Genomic DNA, 13,355 nt, shown 5'->3' on the forward strand with positions numbered 1-13,355 from the left:
ACTAGCAACAAAGAATTTAAAAAGAAAAAAAAAGATACCCTCTTTTTTTATAAGCTACCCATGTGGGTGGGTTTTTTCAGGACCTATGGGGACTCATTCTGATCTGTACATTTTCATCCTGACCTGAGTATTGTGTCAAGGTCATTCCTATGTAAAATCAAAACCTGACCCTCTGAGCATTCTACTCTGGCCAATCTAGCAAATCAATCAAACACAATATACAACATGAATAAAACATCATTTTACTCCAAAGATTTTGCACATGGTCTCAAAATGACTCATTTCAAAAATCACATATTTTTTGATGCTTCAAGAATACCAACTAGATGAGGTTATTCCCGAAACAATTGTGAATATTTTTTTAAATATAGTAATTTTACAACAAAAATATTTCTAGAAACACTCAGGTCCAAAATTGAATAACTCAGAATCCCAAAATAAATTAAATACTGGATTAATGCTAAGTTAATTTCATTTAAAATTTCCCTCTTACTACACCAACCTGCTGGGCTGCTTCTCCATTCACCAAGTGAGGAGGCATCATGGTTACCTCTCCGTTCAGCAGTGGTGGCAGTTCCAGAGGGATTTGGTCGGTCATCATCATTGTGACATACATTCATGGAGAATTTCCCTCAACTGGCTTCCTGCAAAAGAACCATCATTTTTTTTAAAGGAAAAAAAAAAAAAAAAAAGACTCAGGACCACAAAAATCACCTGTTACATAAGTTAGCCATCTAAGCACTCCATCACGAAGTCTTCTGAATCCCAAATTATTCTAATCACAAAGAATTATTACTGTTGTGTCAGGCCCAAGGAGAGACAGAGAAAAAGCAAGGAAATAGTCTGAATTGGGAGATCGAAACCAGAGTCTCCAAGCAACAACATAAACATAACTCTTAGGCCTCAGCTTTGTCAGTTAGTTACAAACTTTTAAAACCTGAATAATAACCATCCTACCCCCCAGAGAGCTTTCTGAGGATAAAAATAGTATTTTGACATGGTAAAATGTCAAACAAAAACTGGTAGTATAATTTCCTTTAAGGTCATTACAAAATGACCTCTACTTATTAATCTTTATAATTTCCCCCTTTCATTAGGATCAAAATAATACACATAAGCATTTAATCCAAGCAAGTAAACCAAGGTTAACCATATATACTATTGCTATAATTTCTAACTCAGTCATTAATTTGCTAATTACTCATGTTCTAATTAGTTCTCCCCATCATTTCCTTGACTTGAATTTATAAATTGTTACATATTAACATCTTTCTTTCATATTCACATCTTGAGCTTTCCTGTACCTCAGATATGCCCATGGCATCCTATGCAGAGTTTTGCTCAAGGGCCATCATTTTCATAGAATAAATGAAAGTCATACCCATATTCAAAATAATACAAAGGCCACTTTTATTCCATATTAGTACTTGCCTCCTGTTGTATTTAGCTTTTCAGTGCAACAAGAAGAAAATAATAGTAAATTCCTATTGAGAATTATAATTTGTTCCTTAAAAGGTATCTATATTTTCTCCCTGATGCCTAAAAAACTGTTGCACAGTAAGTTTAACAGCATGAACAAAGAAGAATAAAACATGATTTTAAATTATTTCAGAAACAAATTACCATACAGTTCATAGTTAAATAAAAATGTCCCCCAATTTTTCAAATTCACAGATATTTGGCCAATTGAGTTTTAATACTCAATAACCAAATCAATCAAAACAGTACAGCAAATCATTTAATTAATACCTCGAATTTGTCTCAGGTGTGATACAAGATATTCTCATTCTTAACTCCATCCTGAACATTAAATATACCTCCCTCCTTCCTCCCATCCAAAAGAAACACCTTCCTTAAACATATTAAATAATGCATAAAAACCACCCAAGAGATTATAAACTTTTTTATTTTAAATAGGTAAATTTTACACTATTCATTATAACCCCATTTGAAGAAACTAATTATTTAAGCACCAAACAAGGAAATCTTGTCCCAACTCGGGAAGCACATTCCATAATAACAGGTCTTATAATTCAGTGTTAATAGTACCATCATGCTGTTTTATGAGGCAATTATTCAGTTGCTAAGTAAATAAAAGTACAAAGCTTAAAGACCAATAGTTTATCCTGATGAAGGAAATAGTCTTTACATTAAAACTAAGTTAATCCTACTGACACTCTCATGACATAACTGACTTTAAATCAACTGATAATCAAGAAGAAAAACTAATTTCTATTTCAATTTTCTTTCTAATATATTTTATCCATAGTGCAGGAGGGAAGAAGGCTACTCTTCCTCAAACTGATACTACACATGCCTGTTTCTGAAGTGTGGTGCTTAATGTTCCTTCAATACTGCAGGTTGGATCCCTACGTAGTGAGTAGTAAAATAGATTAGGGGTCTGAGTATGAGCATCCAGGGGTAAAGAATCACTCTACTCATTTCCACTTTTCCTTCATTTCTTCAAAAAAAAAAGGGGGGGGGGGGGGGCCCCTGGCACTTGATAGAGGTTGAAGGGCAGATTGCAGATCTCTGCTATCTCTCCCTTCCCTTCCATTACACCTATGAACACCAAAAGTGTCCTGGTCATCTCCTAGACCAGAGAGAACCGGCTCTCTCTCTTACCCAACAAGGCAGAGGGAAGGGCAGGCCATGAAGGTCTGTTCAGCTTCTACAGGTCCTACTATTAGGTCGGAGTATAGAAAATAATGATATAGTTTAGAGTTCTGCAGCAGGTAGGAGATGGCAGTCCTTAGGACCTGCTTCCAGACAAAGCTATGTATGTTTCATATGGTCCAACCCAGATAGCCAAAGTTTTTAAAATTGGGGTCTGAGCCTCAATCCAATTAACCATGCTGTTTTGTTCCTATTTATCACTTTTTGGGTAGGTTCTGGGGCATATGGCACAGGGTTCTGAATATTCAGGTAGTCTTGGTTTCCTGTCCCTAATACCAATGGATATCTTAACACCAACAGTAAGTCTAACACTGATGATTCCCATTTAAGAAATCTTATGGTTGGCACCATGTTAAATAACAGCACACAACAATCCAGCCCCAGTAAGCCGCACCCCTAAGCAAAGAAGTCAAATCCAAAGCAGGGAGTTAGATGCCACATTCTGCATGAGTGGGATAAGGTGGATGGACCTCAAGGGGCAGGTCCACAAAAGTCCTATACACAGATGTAGGATAGAGTATGGGGACCAACAAAGAGTTGCAAAAACATCTTTTTTTAATTCTGATAGTGGTTCCAGGGAGTGAACCCAGGGTGTTCTACCAGTGAGCCACATCCCCAGTCCTTTTTCTTTTTTATTTTGAGTCAGGGTCTCATTAAGTTGCCCAGTCTGGTGTTCAATTTGCAATTCTTCCACCTCAGCTTCCTTGGTCTCTGGGATTATAGGCATGCACCACTGTGTCCAGCTGCAAAAATGTTTTAGTATTGAATTTTACCCCCAAGAAACCACATCCATGGGCACAAGGAGATCATTGTGTTTACTTTCAAATATTTGACAGGCAAGTTTGGGTAAGATACCTAAAACTTCTTTTCCGACTAGATGATGGATTATCTACCTCCATCACTATCCAGTAATGTGGTTATTACACATTACTGGGAAGGGAGTAAGGGAAAGAAAGAGCAACTGTACAGTCAACTGTATGTCCACACACTCCTGAGGAACTACAGGAGGGATTTATGAACATCACACATTCAGAATGCTGCAACTCAGTCGCCCAGCAACCACACTACCAATCATGCAGGAAAATGGAAGAATCAAGAAGTGAATAAAGGCCACCATGAATCAGGCAGAGTCTCACGTACTAATAACCAAAAGTGCTGATCCTCTTTCCCTGGGCTACCAGTTGGCCAGTTGGCTAACCAAAGCCTATTTTGTAATTCTAACAGTGATAATCCAGACTTCATGTTCACTGGAATACAAAGTAACAAATTCAGGTAGACAGAGTGATACATACAACCAGCAAAGCTTACTCACTTCTATATTTCAGGAACATACACAGGATACTTCCATTTGCCTGGAAGGCAAGGATCATACAGAAAAGCAATAAATGATCTCTAGGCATGAAAATGCCCAGTTACTTAACAAGAACACTTCCAGCTGTCCTGTAAAATTATCATAGAATAGAAAAAACTTCAGTGCCATAGATCTTAGAAAGGCCAAGAGAAAAGGCAAGGAGAATTATAAAGGATAAAAAAAAGATGCAAAACAAAATTTAGGACAGGCAATAGTATCTTTTTGGTTATTCCCCAATGATAAAGGGAAAAAACTGGTGAATTTGCCAAATACAAATGTTAAGTCAAATATTCAGGCCATAAATTAGGAAAACCACACAACATAACTATACAAGTTTAAAGCAGGTTAGGTTGGGCCAAGACTGGAAAGGCTTGACACACAATCATCATTCAGTGGTGACAGACCCCCAAAGTAAGACTCCTCTGTTTTGACTGGAAGATCAAACAAAACTACATATAAACTCTACTTACAACAGGTATAGCTTAGTCTAACTGCTTTAAGACCTGGGTTATGAGACAAATCTCCCTGATGAGAGCAGACAAAAAAATATAGTATAATTAAAACAAAGCAATGCAGGTTGAAAAGCTCACTACCCAGTTGACTTAAAGAAACAGAACTTACTTCATTTGTAATGATTCTGGGTAGAAAATTACACATTCTCTAATTTCACTGAAGAGCTGGCAGGTCATAACTACTTTTTCTTCTCAATTTTGGGTCATCATTTGTAACAATATCTTGTTTGGTCACAAGGTGATCTACTAGGGAGTTTCTGTAGCATTTTGATCTTACATATCCAGAGAAGTTTTTGTTGTCCGCCTCCCCACCCACTCCACTCTTTAAGCAGTACCATTACCCACTCTCCCTCAAATCTCAGGGTCATAGGTTAAACACGCTATCTTAATTTGTCTGGTGTAAGAAATCAGATAGTCAGCTGAACAAAACAGAGGAGAAAGTCTCAAGTGGGGGCTTTAGAAATTCCCCCAGGTAACTTGCACCATCTTCCTTAACCACTCAGGACAGATGTGTGGTGTCTGGATAACGGAGCTGTAACTGGTTTCCATCTCAGAGCCCAGGTGAAACCCTCATTTTCTTGGTGTGGGTTCTCCCTAGACAGGAGACAGCTGTGTATCTGAGCTAGCCAGATCGATCTCAGAACCCCAGGCATTTTAGTCAAGGACGCACCACTTCCACAGTCTACCCGTACATGAAGAAACCGTGCAAGGAGTCCGTTCTTGAGACCACTGCCCTTTCCAAACAAGAATAAATGTGCTGTAAAACTAATCAGAATAAATGAAAAATAGATTAGCTCTACTACAATCTACTTCTCTAATCCTCTGAACTCCACTGCCACCCCCACAGAGCTCCAAGGCTTTTCTCATTCTTCATTTTGCTCTTATACGTACTTCTACCTCAAGGAATTTGGCAACCAACACAGGCCCTCACAACCTCTCCCACTAACCACACATCCTAACACTAAAACCACAGTTCTTCATACCCAGCAATCCTATCCTTTTGATTAACAGGGAAGGATGCCAAATGTGGCTCACATCCCTCTCTCCTAAGAGAGCAAGTCCTTAGTGACCTGCTAGCAAGTCCCAGATTTACAAACAGTTCCTGAACAAAATGGCAGGGGTGGGGGCTGGGTACCCTGAAAACAAAATGACCAGATCTTCACTGCTAGTCCGACATTTAATTCAATTCCTTCCAAATAACGTCCCTGAAGCTTTAAATAAAACCTTATTTTAAAATAACATTACAAAGGGTCTTCAGTTTTTACATTTCTCTAGACGGATGAATTATTGATTTTTTTCTCTTATTTTACTTATCCCACTCCAAGTCTGAAAAGATTTTCTATGGTATTTTGGCCACCACCTATGCTAAGAAACACAGGAAGGCCAAATTCATGAAAAACCTGATTCACAGGAGAAAACAGCTGATCCATCTCCAAAGGCCAGAGAAAATAATTATATACTAGGGAAAAAAGTGTCTGGTGTTTTGTTTTGTTTGTGTGTGTGTGTGTGTGTGTGTTTTGTTTTGTTTTTTAAGAGTCAACATCCTAATCACTGCTGGGAGAGTTTTTAAGTCTGTAAACCTGGCCTTCAAATTAGTAACAAAATGTCCTGGTACTCACTTCATGGGCTGATGACCCAAATTTCCTTACATTAATTCAAGATGTGAGTTAGCAGTACAGTACACAAATTAGTTTCAGATGACAAGAAAAAGAGAAACGTAACAACACCAAAAGGAACAAAGTATACCCATCAGAACCCAAGGAGCCCAGCCAGGCTGGGTAAAGGAGATGGTTCCCTGACTCCATCACAAGCCAGGTAGAGGCGCTGGCCCTCACACTTCACGACGCCCTGCCAAGGGTATGCACCAAGGGCTAGACTATCCTGGGGAAGTGTTTAAACATTAGATGGGGTAAAGGAACAAATAAAGAGAAGCCACATGGTCAGTTTAAACTTTTTGTTTCCATGGTCCAATTCAAAATGCACTTTCTAAATATATAAAACAAAGACCTATAAAGCAACTTGTAAATAACTCAAAATAGTCTCTTCAGGATTCATCTCACTAAAGTTAACTGATTCCATGAATTCCATAAAGGTAATATCTTTTCCAATAAAATTCAGATTAACCAATCATTGTCAGGCAATCTAAACATGTAAACATTTTGCCCATGCCTGTTCTGTACACTGAGAAAAATAATGTCATGGGCTCTTTGGTAAAATCATAGCTTGATTCATGTTTTATGAAAATTTCCTTCTCGCTAAAACCACCAATTAAAACCAGGAACAGTGTTGCACACCTGTAATCCCAGTTACAACAGGAGGTTGATGCCGGACGATCACTTAAGCTAATGAGTTTGAGATCAGCCTGGGCAATATAGCAAGACTCTCTCTCTCTCTCTCTCTCTCTCTCTCTCTCCCCCTCTCCCCCTCTCCCTCCCTCTCCCCACCCCCCCCCCTCACACACACACACACATACACATTATGCACACACACACCAACCAATTTCTAATAGATTCTTATGGGTCAGGTTTCAGAAAATTTATCAAAATCATATCACAGAAATGTTCTAGCTATCTATATAACAGCAATAAGTAAAAGTAACCCTTTTTCTGATTCATGGAGATGGGGGAAAGCATATCAGTAGTCAAAAAGATATACTGACAAACCTCCTGAATCACAGAAAACAGAGGTTTTGTTTTGCTGTTTTGTGTTGGGATGGAGGGGTTTGGGAGGTTATTAAGAAATCACTGTGGGGCTGCAGTTGTGGCTCAGTGATACAGTACTCACCTGGCATGTGAGTTCAACCCTCAGCACCATATAAAAATAAATAAAAACAAAGGTATTGTGTTCATCTACAACTAAAAAATATTTTTTAAAAAAATCACTGTGCTCTCTATTTTAAATCAACATAACCTTAAGATGGCTAGTGTTTTATGAGAAATTGCAAGCCTCGTTTCTAAATGGCTTCCAATACAAAACCTAAACAATAAAACTTATTATGACCAATATTTATGCAACTGATTTACATTTGTTTATGCCGTGCCTGTAGTAAAAAAGAAAAGTCAAAAAAGGTCAAAATGTACAACAATCATATGGCACAGAAAAAAGAAAAACTGCATTCATGAACTACCCCCATACAGGTGGCCTTTAAGGATAAATGCCATCAGTCACAAGGACTGACAACTTTCTGAAAGTATATTTTCCTTCTAAGCTTATTAACAAGAATTAGAAAGACACAGAAGGGAGAGAGAGCAAGGTAGCCAGTTACACACATTCCCACAACCAATGGGATATCAAAATGTCATTTACTATTTTGTTTTCCTCATCAGAAAAACCTCCTTCCTTCCTGGCCCATGCTGGCTTTGAAAGGTAAAGCTCTTGACTGATCTTTCCAGACCTAGAAATCAAAAATGGTTATCATTTCTAGCCTTCCCAGCAAAACAGACAAAGCTTTTTGATAATAACTATGGAAACACCAACAACATCAACAGAAGGAACAAAATGATTAAGACAAATAGAAACACAAGTATTATTCAGTACCTCTGAAATTCTGAGAAAACCTGCTCGTCCATCAACACACACGGGACCGTTTTGACCATTCCCTGCCACTGTGAGAATATGGCTTTTATTTTCCTCCCCAGTAACACTACACCAGTGCACTGGCACTGGCTCTGCCCAGGTAGAATTAGCATGTGGCCATTATGAGCCTGATGTGGGGCACTATCATTGGACACAAACCCAGGGGTGATTCAGAGCTTTCCTTGCTCTCACTTCTCCCTGCACTTCAGGCAACCCTGAGGAAAGGTGCTTGGTACAGACAGGCACTCCCCTTTGCTTTTTTGAAAATCAAATGAAATCGTGCAATAACAAAAAAAAAGGGATATGGAGAGGGAGAGAATAAGAATTGAAGCCTGCTGTTAGATTTTTTCACATCTCTATTGCTAAAAACAGCTCAAAGAACTAGTATGCTATTGTTGGGTTTTTTTGTTTGTTTGTTTTTAAAGGCACTACAATGGAGCTACCCCAGCACTGAGTACTGGAAAACAATCAGTTCCAATTTGGAGTTTGCCCTGAAGTTGAGCAATTAATTTCTTCTTTTATAAAATTAAAATATTATAGACTAGCCCTTAAGTTTTCTTAGTACTGAAGGTTCCTTTCTGCTCTTAACACACTATACTTCAAATTCTTATAGTGTTTACTTAATATGAATTAAACTAACCTGTTGGTTTTTCTTATTTGTTTGGATATAGCTTGAGTCTTCTGAATGGGCGAGAGAAAGAATTTAATTAGTAAAATGTTGAGGGAAAAATGTACTGAGCACATAGTGCTGGTAGTCACTGTTTTTATGCCAGTGAAATCTAATTTTACAGCTGAGTTCTATACAGCTGTGCAAGAAAGACTCTTGCCATGGCTTGCCACTTGAATGAAAGGAGGAGTGGTGATAATTGTTCATGCAGAAAAACCTCTTGAGACATGAGCAGTACCTGGAGGTATGTGCCCAGCTGGTTGGTTGAGGCACAAATAGTCTGGAATTTGCCTACTTGTCTGATATGTGTTCATTAGCAAAGTAAAATCACAGTTGTCTGAAAAAGTTCTTAACCTTAAAAAGTTCTTGCTTTTTGCATTCAATTATAAGCATACAAGATTTTGTTTGGAACATGTAATCCATAGAGAAATCCTCTGAAATAGAGGGTTTTTTTTTTTGTTTTGTTTTTTTTAGATTAAAAAGACAACACTGCAGAGTAAAATAATAATGATACATGGCTCAAGCAACAAGTCAAAAAGAACTGTTCACTGTACTCTTAAGAGCAAAAAGATGCCAACTAGTTAAATATATAGGCCCTTCCTTCGAGAATCCGTAGATACTTTTCCTTTAGTAATTTGATTTTGCAAATTTTTAAATGTCTTTTGCATATTTTAAATCTAGCAAAGCATAGTCATTCCTGAACTACTATTTGGGAAAAGTACTATTTTGTGGAGGGGGAAAAAAAAAATCACATAATAAGGGTTATATGTAAAAAGCATATGTAATTTGGGGCTGCTTCCATAACCCTTCATTAATACGCAGAGGTTGCTTCTACAGCACCCCACACACCTCAAATCTTTACAGAAACATAAATGCTAAAAGGAAAAAAAAATTACATCACAATCTCTTGTCCTCAGATCCACATCCTCACGTAAATAACAGCTGAGTTTTGCAAATATTAACTAAAAGGGAGTTATCTACAAAATCATTTACCAACCAAAGGTTCATTTGCTTTGTTAGTTGTTTTTAAATGTGCTTAAGTAAGTTCACAGATGTAATTAGACATTTTCATTAGAACACCTAGATTCATATCACAATATCACTCATACCACAATAAATCTCACATCCCTCCCTGAAATCCCAAGAAAGACAGTCTAGCATCTACAAGGGAATACTGCAAATTGACCCCTTACTCTCGCATGCACCCAAGCTAACCCAAGGATGAGAATAACTGAGAGTATGCACTTTCAATGAAATCTGTATGTTTCTTTACACTTTTTCCTATAATAGTAAGGAGAATGTCAGAGAATGTCTTGCAACTAAGAATGAGAAAAAGTCACCTCTAAAGTCCCTTCCAGTTCACTGCCCAGGGAAGTGGAAAGGGTGGGAAGTCAGAAGCCAAGCCCAATCTCCCTGTATTAGAAGTGCACCCCTTACTCAGTCCTGGGACACAACACCTGCCTGGCACTCCTGCAAGTCCCATTGCCTAGCAGTTACTACACAGGTTCCCTGTGCCTCGGCTGCTTTACAATATGAGTGATATGGAGGCTCAAACACAAGACTTCTATACTCCTGCTTAATAAAGCCAAACTGTATTTTATTCCATTTTTAGATAGCTATTATGAAGTAAATTCACATTTGTGTATCACCCTGGATACCTAATAACCATGTATAACACCCATTAATAGGTGGGAAAAATGCATCCCAAAAACAACTTGACTGCTTTCTGGAGGGTCTGGAGGAAGAACACCAAGATTTCGCTTGCTATTTGAGGCACCTGCACACTGATTCTGTCTGGCCTCACAACATTCATGTGAAATGACTAATACTGCCCTTTTATAGACAAACCAACTAAGACGTAATTAGCCAGAGAACACCAGACAAAAAGTAATGGCAATAGCTTTCTTACTGTGACATTTAAGTTGACTGTGACATCTAAGAATCTGATAACAAAACACAACTGGAAGATCTGGTAAAAATATGTGTGTGTTCCACATACACACGTTAGGTATGTTAGTGAGTTTTAAAGATTTGGTAAAACAAGCAAATGATACAAAATGAAGAAGCTATCAAAACTTTGATAACTTTCAAAGATACCCAAATAGAGTACAAAATCTCACTCCTATGCAGTCCTCAGTTCACCTCTTGAGTATCTGGTGTATCCTTACCAACATACAGATTTGATAATTTTTAAGGCACCTCTTAAAATACCTGAAGGACGATTAAGCTATAGTCCTTATATTATCAGTTAGCCTAAATGGATGAAAATTAGAAGGAAAAAAAAACCCAAATTATAAACTACTAAAGTTGTCTTCCATGATGATTTTATTGAGATATGCCAGAATTAAACAAAAAACAAAATTACTTCACAAGAGGAGAGCTTAGCAAGTTATTAATGAGGAGGCTATCAGACCAATATCTTTGATACTAAGGGTATCAAGTTTTTTTTGTTTGTTTGTTTGTTTTTTGGTGGTACTAGGGATTAAACCCAGGTCACTTAATCACTGAGTCACATCTCCAACTCTTTTACTGTTTTACTTTGAGACAGGATTTCACTGTGTTGAACTTGTGATCCTCCTGGCTCAGCTTCCTGAGCTACTGGGATTATAGGCATGCACCACCATACCCAGCAATTCTATTATGTTTAAGGGAAGGTACTGCAGAATAAAACTAATCAAATTTGCCTTGTGCATGCACAAACAGGGCATCATGAATTCCACTATTATGTATAATCATAATGCACTAAAAATAAATAAAAATTTTGAAGGATTCTACAATTTTTAGATAACTGTTATAAAGTAAGGGCAATGCACATTGGAGGCATATCCCTTTCATAATAATAACACTAACAATATTCCAGAAGGACTAGTGAAAAGTACATTGTAAAGTAACCTCAAACAAAAGTACCTGAAGAAAGATAAGCATCCATTGTTTTAAAAAATAGTTATGGTGCACTCACTTTACATCAGGCAAGATACTAGAATTCTAAGATTCTAGAAATAAAGGCCTGAGGTTAAACACCATTACACTGAAATGTTGTACTTGATTAGCTAAGAACAAATCCACATTGGGCACATCAGATGAAACCCCCACAAGATCAGCAGAACACCATGCTCTATGAACCTTTCATCTGAGATAAGCTCCCCAATGTCTAAATTTGGTTTCCCAGCTCTCGTCTCTTTTCTAGTCTTTGAAATCTGACAAGTGTCACAGAAGGTGAATGTGTCTTCAAAACATGCCCCCACCTTAATCTTCATCTCTGATCAGCCAGGAGAACATGAAACTTATTTCAGCTCATATTGAATTCAATGACATTTATTTTATATACTTACTTTACTTGGCTAGATGCTATCAAACAATAAGAACCTAACAATAAGAAAAAGAATCCATACCAATTAAACATCACTGACGTTTTAACCTATTTATACAAATATACATCTTCAAAAATTTCTGACGTAAGTAATTTCAGATATTGGTACCAACATTTTTTTCAAAAAAGTATCTCATTTGCAACTTCATGTAGGGAAGGCGGGGGACAGGGATAAATGAGAATAGTATATGATGTAGTATATGATGCACTGAAAATCTACCAATAACAATGTTTTCCTAAAAACAAGTTATAACTTAAGAATTATTACATTTGATGAAATTCTCATAAGCAGTTATTTCAATTAACGGGACTTCATACAAAGCAAATACCAGGTGTTATTTAGAACTCAGAAGGGACTGAAACAAAATTTCACCTGAAAGAAACAAATTAGCAGGTGCAAAAACACATCATGTAAAGAAACATCTATTTACTATTTCAGATTAGTCTATTACGATAAAATTATAATGAAAATGTATTCAATAACAATACTAACAACTCAGACTAACATTCTGAAAACACAAAAAAACACAATTCTCTAGAAAAATATTTTATTTCAAGAAAAGAAAAACTCTCATATACCAGAGCATCGGATTTGTTTAAGTTAACAGATGAAAATGATAATTGGTATATACATGGTTTATATGCAAATAGATATATTTAAGTGTCTGAAAGTGTGAAGTTTGTCTATATTTTAAACACTGCCTTTGAACAATGATAACATTAATTTATACTAATACAAGTTGTTTAGAAAAAGGGGGCGATTCCCACTCATTTAATAAATAATTAGGTTCTACTCTGTATGAGACATTCTTTTGTACTGAAATTATGAAAAATTCTAAATTTCAGGAGTCCATTATTAGGTTTTAAAATCTTTCTGAAAAAAAATATCATTTTAAATTTCAACTTTGACACAAAAATCATGATCTCCAATTCAATTTTAGTATTTCTACTTGTGTGATGAGCACAAAAGACACACAAAAAATATTTTTCAGTTAATATTATTAATAAATTCAGAAAAGCACCACAGTGAAAAAGGCAAGTCACATTTTAGGATTACTAAGTTATGATGTCACATATCCCACAAAAGGTATTAACAATGCCAAAGGATTCCCCCCAGACTATACTTTGAGAACTACTGCCACACACAAGGAATGTATACATAAAACTATAAAACAATTTTAAATTCACTTTCTAGTAAAGTAA

At 36.8% G+C, this 13,355-nt stretch overlaps 1 protein-coding gene across 5 annotated transcripts in view; it reads right to left on the reverse strand.

Moving 5' to 3' along the window:
* The window catches only part of FNDC3B (fibronectin type III domain containing 3B), a 366,748-nt gene that overhangs the window by 292,973 nt on the left and 60,420 nt on the right, over positions 1 to 13,355 (reverse strand). For 4 of the 5 annotated variants that reach the window (XM_079155120.1, XM_079155124.1, XM_079155121.1 and 1 more), the window contains exon 2: positions 503 to 644. In XM_079155120.1, coding sequence (XP_079011246.1) covers positions 503 to 616 — 114 coding nt within the window. In that variant the 5' untranslated portion in view covers positions 617 to 644. Of the gene's footprint in view, positions 1 to 502; positions 645 to 4,497; positions 5,989 to 13,355 lie in introns of those variants that run through there. The other variant, XM_079155123.1, reaches the window with a different exon arrangement.

Source organism: Sciurus vulgaris (genome assembly GCF_902686455.1).
Source record: "Sciurus vulgaris genome assembly, chromosome: 10".
NCBI classification, from domain to species: Eukaryota; Metazoa; Chordata; class Mammalia; order Rodentia; family Sciuridae; genus Sciurus; species Sciurus vulgaris.